Genomic DNA, 12,664 nt, shown 5'->3' with positions numbered 1-12,664 from the left:
TACCTGAATGATCGGATATGTTGCGGTCAGTTCCCTGGCGAGAGTTGACTGCAGAGCACGTTCAGTGTTGTGGGTAATTGGAGCAAGGAAATGAAACGAACGAAGTGATGAAAGGTGGGAGATATGATGAGTAGGTAGAGCGAAGAGGGGGGTATGGGGAGAGAGAGAGAGAGAGAGAGAGAGAGAGGATCACAAAGGTTGAGGGACTGGGAAACCTCGAACGTTTCGTCTCAAAGTCACACTTTAGATTACCTTCACAATTTCCTATTATCCGATTATACGCTTGCGTTCTTCCCTCTCATCCAAAGAAGCAGTTCAACAATACTTCATTTAAATACTGCTTTGGAGTCTTGAAAGCTGGATACTGTGATATCTATCTGAATAGACTTAGGAAGGACATGGAGATGAAGTCGATACATATGATCCAGATTCGAGGCGACAGCATGACCTCCGGTCTGTCTGTTTGGAGTATCTAAATATATGCAGAAGAATAGGCGACCACTTATGTGGCCTTGTTATGTGTTTTTGGTCGTCTTTTAGTCGTCTTTGAGTCGTTTTTTTAATACGTATCTTGTCCCCGTTCTCAATCTTTCTGGATAGAGGGGGAAAGCTGCAAGATGCTTAATTTGGGAAAGGGAATTTGCAATATATAACCTTTGCTATATATTTATGTATATATATCTGAGTGGTTGTATTCAGGAAAAACGATCTAAAGCCTTGAATATTCGGATAGCCTTGCGACTAGTCGATGCCGTATCTTGGAGTCCGATCGAGTGCCCTTTGGAAAATCAATCTAGCAAAATATACACGAATATCACATTCAGATAGACATGTTTGAATAGAAAGGAAAGTCACATAGTAGTGATGGGAAGAAATATAATATCGGCCGATCCATAGACACGATCAAACCCCATCTGGAGCCAGCTAGCATTTTTCCTTTTCCGACTCCCCCAAAAAAGCACCAAGCAGGGTATTTTCACAACCATGTTGTCTATCCTTCGAAAAGCTCGCTTAAAGGATAAAGAAATGCGTATATTGATGCTGTATGGACTCTGGCCGATCGTTCGGACCGAGATGCTAATAATTGCAGGGGTCTGGATAATGCCGGCAAGACGACCATCGTTAAGCGAATTATGGAGGAGGATGTCACGACAGTCAGCCCGACCCTAGGATTTATTATCAAGACGATTGACTTTATGGGGTAATTTTCCACCTTGTTAATGTCTCAAGCTCTGCTAACTCGGCGCAGATACAAACTCAACATATGTGAGCCAACCCAGGTTTGTGGTGGGCACTTGTACTGACAGTATTAGGGGATGTTGGAGGACAAAAAACACTCCGATCCTACTGGAAAAACTATTTTGAAAAGACCGACACGCTAGTCTGGGTTGTCGATGCTACAGATCGACTCCGGGTTGATGATTGTCGACAGGAGCTCTCGGGTCTGCTTCTCGAAGAGGTACGGATGACGTCCCCACCCGCAAAATCTTGAAAAGTGTCAACTGAACCTATTCCACCAGCGCCTTACGGGAGCTAGTTTACTAGTATTTTTGAATAAGACAGATGTGGAACATTGCATGAGTGAGCAGGAGGTCCGAGAAGTAGGTCCAAGTTCTTCCTTGGAATTCGGTGAGGTCTGCCGGACTTGGCTAATATTCTGTGCAGCGTCTTGACTTGGATTCAATCAAAACCCATAAGTGGACTATCTTGCCATGCAGTGCAATGACAGGCACAAATTTGAATGAAGGTCTAGAATGGGTGGTACAAGATGCTAAGGACCGACTGTTCCTTTATTAGTGAACTTGGCGGAACTCGGCATGTGTCTTCTCTTGATATCCATAATTACACCAGATAACATCTAATACAACATATGTCAAGTTGTCTCTTTTAATCCGGATTTTGGTCTGCCCATGTATTGGGTTAAAGTATGTTGTCTCCCCCGTTATATTTAAACTAACGTGTCGTCAGTCATATTCTAAAAATCTTCAATGCGGTGCATGTGCATAACTACCTTTTATAATACTACTTACATGTTTCAAAGGACCATCTATTAGATGTTCCAAGTAGCAAAGGAACTAGGCTGCTCAGATCCGATAGGCTAGAGGCTAGAGTAGAACTTTACAAAGAGTGAAGAGAAGTACGGAGTACCGTGTATGGAGTTACAACCTAGCATATGCAAGGCACAAACTGATATATCCAATACTACCTAGGGTAAAATGGTCACATATGACCAAACTATGAGTTCACCTTAGCCCTTTTACGTAGCCCCTGAAAATAAGAAAAATCAAAATCAAGGAACCAGAGGAACCCAAAGAACCAGAAAGAAAGAGCAAAAAGCCCATGGAACGAGGAAAAACTGCGGGGCCCATCGCTCCACATAAATAATGAAGAGTAAACAAACCCTTATGGCTCGAGATTTGGTCTGTATATATGCATCTACCCATGTCGATGTAGGAAAAATTTTTTTTACTATAATAAGAAGGAAAGATAAATAGATTGAAAAAAAGTATAAGAAAAAAAAAAAGTGATGTGTGAGCCAATGAATTTGTTGATCATCGTCAGTCCCGATTTAATTTAAACAGGGCGGAGAACACTGCCCTTCTTCCACTCTACAACTCTTCCCCCTCATTTGAATCATCCTAGGAGGCGTGCATGAACGCCAGGAGTCCTAGATCATGGCTGCCCCCAACGAGAGTTCCGAGGACGTCAATGATTTCCTTCAGCGTATCCGAGAACTAGGCGAGCGCCGCGACAAGGAAGATGACGAGCGCACTAAGAAACTAGAGGAGGAGATCCTGCAGGGCCGGAAGGAAAGGCAAGCCCGGAGAGCTGGTAAATACTCCCTCTTCCCCTTGATGCAGGCAATGTCTGCATAATCATAGCATTTGCTGCAGGTCAACAATGTGCTGATATCCGGATGACTCAAAAAACAGAGCGTGCACGATCATTAGCCCTTACCGACGATTCATCCACCCTCAATATCGCACGACTGAGCGCTTCCTCTATCAGCGCCCGGTCTATCGAACCCCCAGAACACCTCGAGCCAACACCGCAAACCCCAGGAACCGAGCCACCGACCCCAAGCGCCGTAGATTCGAGTCAAGATATCGAAGCCTCTGACACCGACAAGCGGCGCGGATCGGTTCCGGATTTCGGGATGGATTCTCCCTCGCGGACACTGCCACCCTTGTCCCGTAGCCGAGCGGGGACTTTGTCATGGCAGCAACGCCCCTCCTCGCGGGATTTCGGCATGTCACCCGGTTCAACATCCCCAACTCGCTCCCCAACTCGCGCAAGCCACCTCAGAAACTTGTCTACCGCTTCGGATGAGAATACACTATCTCGACTTCAATTTGGGTTCCCGCGGCCCTCGAAGGACGCCCCTGTGCTCCCTCCATCGCCAGATCGCGGGGCTGGAGATCGTGGAGCTGGGTCGTTAGCACACAATGAGAAGGAAGAACAGAGTGATATCCAAACGGACGTGGGTATGGGGCATCAGGAGCCGGAAGTGGGTGAAGAGTCAAGTACCGAACTAGATAAACACGCGGCAGTAGAAGAGAGATCATCGTCGCCTCCGAGAACCGGTTCTCGCGATAGCAACATGAGCCATCGCTTCTCTGTATCATCCGTTTCGGCCACTGGGCTCGGATCGCCAGTGCACCTGTCAGAGACTCCAAAGCTCGAGCCTCGACAGAATGATTCCTCCTTTGAGGAATCTGTGTCGCCCTCTCCAACCCAGCGGCGGATGTCACCAGAGCGAACACGGTCGACCTCACCTACCAAGGGTCTAGGAGGCTTTGTTCAGAGTGCTATGATGAGAAGATCAGATAGTGTGTCAAAGAGGTGGAGTGCGCAAACTCCACAGGGGCTCGGGCGGTCAAATTCCATTGTGTCAAATCGCAGCAGTGTGGCAGGTCCAGGTTTGAGTGAAATGACCCCTCCAGCTCTTGGGCGAATTGGACGTGAACCTTCAACTCTCCTGCAACGACCAGGCTCCAGTCACAGCGAGGCACCTACCGAGACAACCGAACGACCAACCACACCGGCGGATAGAGACAGTGTGAATTTTGAAAGCCCAGGAAAATCATTTCGACCTAGTCACTCGCGTTCTGCTAGCTCTGCCACCGCAGAAGGCGGCGACGCTCAAAGTCCATTTGTCTCCAAAACAATGGACCCCAGGCGTTGGAGCCCCAGCAAGGCTTCTTGGTTGGAGAGTGCTCTCAACCGACCAGAGCTACCACGACAAACCACTAGACCCCCCTCGCAGCCTAACTGGGCAAAAGACCGGCAGTCGCGCGGTAGTGTGGATTTGGGGCGAGTCAACAATTTTAAGGAAGTCACACCTCTCGGTTTGATGCGAACACCCCCGCCAGGAACTCAAACAAAACTACCTGGGGTCTCTGGTCCATCGCTTCCTACAAGCCCTATTAAGGATGGTGTCCCTGAGTCTCCATCAGGATTCCCTCTGAAGAAAATTGGTGTCTCTACTCCATCACTTCCTACGAGCCCCACCAAGGATCTCGTTCCTGAGTCTCCATTAGGATTTCCTCTGAAGAAAATCGGCGCCTCTGGTCCGTCGCTTCCTTCGAGCCCCGTGAAGGAGGCAGCCCCCGAGTCTCCGTCTGGCTTCCCCTTCAAAAAGCCAAGCATCTCGGGTTCATCGATTCATAGGAACTCTGTCTCGGATCCTCCCTCTGAATTCCCTTTCAAGAGGCCTGGTACCTCTGGAGGGTCAGTCATTGGAAGCCCTGAAGGCAAGCTTAAAGAAACAGCACCTGAGTCTCCCTCAGGATTCCCTTTCAAAAAGCCCATCAGCTCGGGCTCATCACTCCACAGGAACTCCGTCTCAGAGCCTCCAGCAGAATTCCCACTCAAGAGGCCCAGTGTCTCTAGTCCAAGCCTCGTCAAGGAGACTGTTCCTTCTTCTCCGTCGGAGTTCTCATCCAAGAAACCCAGTATTTCTAGTCCCTCGGTCCCTGGAACGCCCGAAGCCAAATTGAAGGAGACAGCCCCACAATCCCCATCAGTTCTCGACAGCCCTGACGCCGGACAAACAAACGAGGAAACCCCAGAGGAAACCCCAGTATCTCCATCGCCTGTCGAGGAAGCTCTCAATGCCCTATCAGGCGACGCACCGGCGGAGCAACCTAAGTCTACCTCTCCCGCTAAAACGGAGAATGAATCGCAAGAACTACCGGCATCTGAAGAGTCTGAGCCTCAATCTACTCCTACTCGTAGGGTCCCTCCCGACTCGTTGAGCCCCAAACCCAACTTTTCCATTTCTACTTCTTCACGGGGGCCAATTTCACCCAAGGCAAAGCCACAATCTCCTGTTGTGGACTTCCGAGCAAACCTACGGAAACGAGAAGTCGTCAAAGATAACAGTGGTGGCGAGGAACCTGAATTTAAAAATGTATTTGGGCGCCTCAAAAAGACCGAAACTCGCAATTATGTTGCACCGGATGAGCTCAAGGGCAATATCCTACGAGGCAAAGCTGCCTTGAACACCACCGGCGGACCAAAGAAGACCGAGCGAGTTGATGAATTTAGGAGGAGCCTTGTGACACGCAAAGATGAAATGAAAGCCGGTGGGGGCTCCATCAGACGGAATACCGCGGGAGAGCAGGATGCGCCGCCAAAACCGGCCGAGGTCGTACCAGAAGCAATTGCTATGCGACAAAATATGACCCGAGCAAATAGCATAAAGCAGGCGCCTGTGGATGAGCCGATGTTGCCCGCCAAGACCTTTGATTCTCGAACTTCACAGGACAGACCACCATTGTCGTCCCCGAGTTCATCCTTAAAAAGCATTGGTGTATCGCGAGCTTCTCAGGAATTACAGCCGTTGTCGCCATCTCCTGCCAACGATGAGCCGACGTCGCCCGCCAAGAGCTTTGGTTCTCGAGTTTCACAGGACAGACCACCATTGTCGTCCCCGAGTTCATCCTTAAAAAGCATTGGTGTATCGCGAGTTTCTCAGGAATTACAGCCAGTGTCGCCATCTCCTGCCAACGATGAGCCGACGTCGCCTGCTAAAAGCTTTGGTTCTCGAGCTTCGCAAGAAAGACCCCAATTGCCGTCCCCGAACTCATCTTTCAGAAGCATCGGTACATCGCGAGCTTCTCGAGAACTACAGCCATTGTCGCCAACTCCTGCCAACGATGAGCCGGGCTGGCCCTTGAAAGATACCAGTTCTTGGAGAGCGTCTCAAGAATCACAGCCATTGTCTCCGTTCCCTGCTGATGATCCCATTGATGAGCCCGAGACAATCCCAGCGGCGAGTGACTACAAGCAGACTCCTGAGGTAGTCCCTTCAGCGGACCGGGAGGAAACCCGCGAAGCCGTGGCACCAATTGAGCACAGCCCAGTGAAGATGCAAGAGCCCTCGGTGAAGACACTCCGGCCAGTTCGTCAATGGCCACCGGCACCTGTCTCAGAGGCTACCGTGACTCCAGCCCCAACAGCTAAAAGCAAGTTGGCGGGCCGAATCAACCCTGCGCTAGCTGGCCTGCTTTCTCGTGGTGCTCCTGCCAGTGACGGACCGAAGAAGCAGCTGTCAACCCCTGTTTCAACGCAGAGTGACCCTGCTTCGCCATCTGCGCCTCTCACGCACATCACAAAGGGTCGTGCCAGAGGCCCGAAGAGACGACTTCCCCAGACAACTGATATCTCGACCCCGTCCGCTCGGGATGATACTAAGGAGGTTGGTGCTATTTCATGCTCTGAAGCCATCCCGTCCCAGACTCCTACAATCCCTGTTGAATCCTTGGACATCGATTCAGAGTACCTGTCGCAGCCTGATGAAAACCCAGTTCCTGACATCACAAACCTCCGTTCAGAAAGCCCAGTCACCGAGCAACTTCCGGAGGTGAATCCTTCTCCACAAGATACCCTCGAACGCGATACGCCCCAAAGCGGATTCCCCCAAGCGCTTCAGACCCGTTCCCCAGCAACGGATTTCGATATTTTCCCCTCCGCCAACCTTGAGGAGACATCCAGGGACCCCGAAACCCCTGGAGAGGTGAGTCCACCAAGCGGACCACCTGTCCCGCCGAAGTTCGATCCTCCGGCGTCCGATCCTCCCACGTCCCCCTTGCCTGTAACACCAAAGCCACAATGGGGCCAGCCAAACCGGTTTGCGTCCTCATCACCATCCCCTCTCCGAACAAGTCACAAAGAGAACCAAATGGACTCACCAATGAGTCAGCAGAAGAGCATCCCCGGTGTTATCGTCGAGTCAGCACGCAGTTCCGTCTCACGGCCCATGAGCTATCCCTCCCCGCCAGTACCCCCTAAAGATGGCGAGGTTATGCTTCCCAAGCCAACCGATCCGCGCAGACTTTCAAGAAAGATGTCTGCTCCGTCACTGGTTGCGCAGGCTAGTGAGGCACGTGAGGTAATTGCAGGCTTCTTCAAGACACTCCCCGACGCTCGAAACCGGATGGACATTGATCCCCAGCTGATGTTGATGCGTAAGCCGGACGATGTAAAGATCAGGACCGTAAAGCGACAGATCTGGGAGCTCACAGGTGATGGGAGGCGTCAGGAACTTCCTTCTCACCAGGAGTACATCCTATACCAAGGCAGCATGTATCTATGCGTGCACACATTCGAGAGCGGACGAAGCAGCACCTCGGAAGTATACCTTTGGCGTGGAGACGATGTCCCCGAAGCCTCGGTAGATAATGAACAGCCGTTTGCACGCAAGGTCGCTCGTGATAATAGTTCCAAGTTGCAAGTCATTCGACAAGGCAATGAGCCTACACGGTTCATCCAAGCACTTGGCGGCATTATGATCACGCGTCGGGGATCCAGTTCTCGCCACAATTCATCGGCACTCTACATGCTTTGTGGCCGGAAACACTTGGGCGAGATGACCTTTGATGAGGTGGACTATTCACTGCGCAACCTCTGCTCTGGTTTCCCTTACGTTGTCTCTGCTCCCTTTGGCAAACTGTACTTATGGAAGGGCAAAGGCAGTGGGCCTGAAGAAACCGGTGCAGCCCGGCTTATCGGCATGGATCTAGGTCTCACTGGAGAGTTTGAAGAGGTCACCGAGGGTGAAGAGCCGGAGGATTTCTTCGACGTCTTTGCAGGCCCCCGGGAGGCCGCGCCGCACATGTGCCAAGATCACTGGCAGCTCAAGCCGAAATACAACCACTTCCGCACGCGACTTCTCCGGGTCGACCACGAACTGAACCCACCAACGCGTTTCTGGAATATCCGTCGTCCGGGCGCAAGTTCACCAGTGGTCAAGGCCAACGATTGCGTTCAAGAAATCGAGCCATTCTGCTACCGAGACATCACTGAGAAAGACGTATACGTTCTGGACACCTTCTTTGAAATCTATGTGTAAGTACTACCCTATCTGAATACCCTTTAGTTAACTGACACTAATTCCGCTCTCACAGGATCATCGGCGAGCAAGCTTCACAGAAGTCTGCCGATTTCGCCTCGGCAGTGGTCTTCGCGCACGAGTATGGTATCCTTGCCACATCCCTCCAGGACCGACCATTCATCCCCAAAAGCTTCGTGGCCCTCGGCGGCGTCCCTGACCGCTGCCAAAGCGCATTCCGCAAATGGAACCCACGAAACCAACATGCGCCTTTCGTGTTCTCTCTGGATGTTGTTATCGAAGCGATTCGATCACCAGAGAATTGAGTGAGATCTTAGGGCTTTTTTTTTTTGTATCTGATTTAAGGGGCTCCCACTTTGAATTTGTGCATATTCAATTTGTACAGGCTCTACAGAGCATTTTGGAGTCCTGTGTATTTGTGTCATATTTGTGCCATAGAGGAAACTGGAGCATCGGGGGAATTTGGGGATGTAGATAGGTGGATTTCGCATTTGAGTGGTGTATTTAGGTAAATGATTTTTTTAAGAATTTCAAGTTTCATACCAAGGTGGCCTATTTATCTAGGCTTATCTTTGTTTTATAAATAACATCTATAAATTAATATAAATTAAAACATAGAACATCTGATTTCTCGGACATTTAGAGCATTTAGGGTATAGTCTTCCGTATAAGGGCTTATGGACGGGAACGGACGGGGGGGACGGAGATAAAAAAAATCATCCGATCTGGGATGTCGCCATCCTCGATTGTTTGATTGTAAATCTCCCTTTTCCTACATTTTACATACTCCCCCCGATGGCAATGTGAATATTTGAGTCATGGACCCCTCCATCCTTCGCGAGCTCTCCAAGCTCGACCCCGCGGTACCGTTCCGCTCATCGACCGATCATCTGCACCACACATGGGCCAAGACATTCTTCTCGCGCCCGGAGTTGTACATCCGCCCACAAACCATTCCAGAGATTCAACAGCTAGTGACTCTCGCCCGTCGCTGTCGTCGCCGCATCGTAACAGTTGGCAGCGGTCACTCACCTTCCGATTTGACCTGCACCTCGTCCTGGCTCGTAAACCTCGACGACTTCAATCGCATCCTCCACGTTGACCCGTCAACCGGCTCGGTAACCGTCGAAGCAGGCATTCGATTGTGCCATCTGGGCGCACAACTAGAGGAACATGGCTTGACACTCGAGAACCTGGGCAGCATTGACAGCCAGTCCATAGCAGGCGTCATCGCCACCGGCACCCACGGCAGCTCCCTACGCCACGGCCTGGTATCGGAATGCATCGACTCACTCGGCCTGGTACTCGCCAATGGCCAGCTGGTCCGCTGCAGCCCGACAAACAACCCGGACCTGTTCCGCGCGGGGCTGGTGTCGCTCGGAGCGCTCGGAATCGTCGTCGAGGTCACCTTTAAGGCGGCGCCCACGTTCAAGATCGCCTGGCGTCAGGAGCGATATTCGCTACCCCGCGTGCTGGACGAATGGTCGACGGGTCTGTGGACATCGCATGAGTTCGTGCGCGTTTGGTGGCTGCCTTATGAGAAAGGCGCTATTGTCTGGCGTGCTGATAAAACCGACCTCCCGCTGCGCGCTCCCCGAAAAACTTCTATGGCGACGCACTAGGCTACCATATCTACCATAATCTCCTAGCCTTGTCCTCATATATCCCACGAATCCTACCGTGGGTCGAGTGGTTCGTCTTTGGTATGCAGTATGGCTTCCGGGCTGGGTCGACCATCACCGAGGCCGTTGAGCCCGCGCGCTCGGGATTGTTGATGAACTGCCTGTATTCGCAGTTTGTTAACGAATGGGCTCTCCCGCTGGAAAAGGGCCCCGAGGCCATCGGTCGTCTTTCGGCCTGGCTGAACGGCGACATGGAGACCGCGCGCATCCCCTTCTCATCCAAGGGACTGTACGTGCATTGTCCGGTCGAAGTGCGAGTCTCCGATACCACGTTAAACACCAAGCCCCGCCCATTCCTAGACCCGACAAGTCGCGACGGCCCGACACTCTACCTCAACGCAACGCTTTATCGTCCATACCTCCGCGACCCACCATGCAAAGAACGCTACTACGAGGCCTTCGAATGGCTGATGCGGGAGATGGGCGGGAAGCCGCACTGGGCAAAGAATTTCCACACATTAAACCCACAGGAGCTAGGCACCGCGTACGGGTCAGACATGGAGTCGTGGATGAAAGTGCGCTCAGAGGTCGACGCGGACGGGATGTTCGTGGGCGAATGGCATCGGCGCCACCTGCCCCTGGAGCTCGGACAGGCAAGCGAAGCATTCGAGGGCGAGAGACTCCCCCTCCTGGAGCGCGAGCACGAGCGTCGCAGGGTGGGTATGAGTGGCGTTGGGGATGGTGTCGAATGGGTGGGGGATCGCCGATGGCAGGTTCAGGCTCAGGCTCAGCGACACTCCTTTGATGCATTGGATATGGAGAAGAGCCTGTACCCATTACCGCCAGATCACTCGCCTAGTCCGTCTGTAACGGCGAGCAGTGAGGAGAGCTTTGATTTGCTTGCCAGGGGTGAAGCGAGCATCGTGCTCCCCGATGGACCGGGGGTGTGAGGGGAGAGAAATCAGGCTCCCGTCGAAAGCAAACAATGTCTTGCTTTCGGGTGCGAGAGTCCTGATTCTTCCGTTGCCTTTTCATCTGCTGATCTGTCGGTGGCCGTTGTGACTGGTCCACTCCAGGGCTGTGTTGGTGCTTATTGGCTCTCGGGGCTAGTGATTTCTTGCATCACTTTCGTTTTCCTTCTTCCCCCCTTTCTCCCCTTATTTTGTTCCGAGCAATTTAGGGTTGATGGTTGATTACATTGGGTTGACAAATCTGACATCCGAGGATGTTTAGGCTTCGATTTCCTGACGCCAACTGTCTCCCCCCCAAAAAATGAGGGCTTTTAGATCTCTTTCCTATACGGAGTAGATCACTGATATTGCATATTGCATTTTCCCCTGATTTTACCCTTCTTTTGCTTTTTTTCACACGCCATTTTCCATTTTCTAAGACCAAGGCAAAGAAATCTGGTGGCCTCGTGGTCTCTAAGCACTTGAAATTGGAACCTGTCGGTGAATTGGTGGACTGCATGTTCAATGCAGGTGCTCATACCAATCCCTTCCATGGGGCAAGGTTTGTGTCTCTACCTTTTTGCTTTTGAAAATATGCATACAGCAATCAATAGTCCATAGTCCATTCCATTCTTGTACACTCCGTGGCCAATTTTTACCTGGAATTGTTCATATATTGTCTCTGTGGAATCAGGGAGAAATAACCACACTGTGTCTGTGTCTCTGCCCTTGTTCCTTGTTCCTTGTTCCCTGTCTTGTCGCAGCTGGGAGACTCTGAGATGGTTCATGTACGGAGTATCCGACAAGCCAATATCGGCGCATTGCGCGGGTTCCCATACAGGCCCATGGATTTCATTGCATTCCACGGTCTAGACAACTCGGTGGCAAACCCGGGATTCGGATTGATGTTCTGTTCAGGCGATATCGTGAAGGGTGGGAGAAAGAAAGAAAGCAGTACGGTTAAATGTACTCCGTAGATCAGTAACACATTGTATGGTATTGCAGCTTGAGCTGAAAACTGTGCCGCCTGGTAGGTATACTTAGTATACACATCTCACACATACTTACACTGCCACACACAGTACAAAAGAGAAGTTGATCAATGCAAAGATCTAGCCTAGACAACTGTTCGGATTAGGGCTGCTTCTTTGGGATCTGATCATTGCACACTGGGTCTGATTCTGTGCGAGAATGCAGGCAGTACCAGGGTAATATTGTACGAAAGAGAAAAAGGAATCAGGGTGTTCTAGGTAGAAAGGTACCTAGGTAGAAAGGGGAGGAGAAGAAGCCCTAATAGGATAGGGTAATATTAATATCATCAACCCCGCTTTGTATCAGAAAGTACAACATCCCATTTTCTCTGCTCTCAGCCTCTTTCCAACATCCTTTAAACTCTCTCAACTCGTTCTCTTTTCATCGGAGGCTGAGGGAGAAACACCTGACAGTTGAATTGTCTACATATTCTGGCATATCACGTTGTACCACGTTTCGGTGCAGCTAACAAGGATGCCTATGTCCTTTTTTTCACCGACTACTTTTTGGACTTTTTTTATTTTTATCTCGCATTGACCCCTTCACAGGTGCAGATTGACCAGGGAAATGATTGGATATCATCTCATCACAAATCTCGGAGATGGCCTTTCGCAATCCCCAGGCACGTGTGTTGGGGGGTTTCTCTCTGACGTGCAGTGTCAGCATTCGAGGGGAAAATCGTGTGACAAGAAGCGTTACCCCCG

General features: G+C 50.9%; 4 protein-coding genes across 4 annotated transcripts; all 4 read left to right on the top strand.

Moving 5' to 3' along the window:
• Nucleotides 1-984: 984 nt before the first annotated feature.
• On the top strand, nucleotides 985-1,797 carry N7487_003740 (uncharacterized protein; the record flags this gene model as incomplete). The annotated part of the gene is made up of 6 exons (XM_056871487.1): nucleotides 985-1,043; nucleotides 1,091-1,201; nucleotides 1,250-1,266; nucleotides 1,314-1,459; nucleotides 1,521-1,601; nucleotides 1,666-1,797. 6 exons carry the CDS (start codon nucleotides 985-987, stop codon nucleotides 1,795-1,797), a joined length of 546 nt encoding a protein of 181 aa, XP_056729207.1.
• An 878-nt stretch (nucleotides 1,798-2,675) lies between these two features.
• Nucleotides 2,676-8,661, top strand: N7487_003739 (putative gelsolin repeat protein; the record flags this gene model as incomplete). Its single annotated transcript, XM_056871486.1, has 3 exons — nucleotides 2,676-2,832; nucleotides 2,883-8,352; nucleotides 8,412-8,661. The coding sequence occupies 3 exons, from the start codon at nucleotides 2,676-2,678 to the stop codon at nucleotides 8,659-8,661; spliced, it is 5,877 nt and encodes a 1,958-aa protein (XP_056729206.1).
• Nucleotides 8,662-9,174: 513 nt separating this feature from the next.
• Nucleotides 9,175-9,978, top strand: N7487_003738 (uncharacterized protein; the record flags this gene model as incomplete). Its single annotated transcript, XM_056871485.1, has 1 exon — nucleotides 9,175-9,978. The coding sequence occupies one exon, from the start codon at nucleotides 9,175-9,177 to the stop codon at nucleotides 9,976-9,978; it is 804 nt and encodes a 267-aa protein (XP_056729205.1).
• An 83-nt stretch (nucleotides 9,979-10,061) lies between these two features.
• N7487_003737 (uncharacterized protein) lies at nucleotides 10,062-10,928 on the top strand (the record flags this gene model as incomplete). The annotated part of the gene is made up of 1 exon (XM_056871484.1): nucleotides 10,062-10,928. One exon carries the CDS (start codon nucleotides 10,062-10,064, stop codon nucleotides 10,926-10,928), a length of 867 nt encoding a protein of 288 aa, XP_056729204.1.
• Between the last annotated feature and the right edge of the window lie 1,736 nt (nucleotides 10,929-12,664).

Source organism: Penicillium crustosum (genome assembly GCF_028827405.1).
Source record: "Penicillium crustosum strain IBT 35664 chromosome Unknown utg000002l_segment0_segment0, whole genome shotgun sequence".
Taxonomy (NCBI): domain Eukaryota; kingdom Fungi; phylum Ascomycota; class Eurotiomycetes; order Eurotiales; family Aspergillaceae; genus Penicillium; species Penicillium crustosum.
This window is presented reverse-complemented; position numbering and strand designations above follow the sequence as displayed.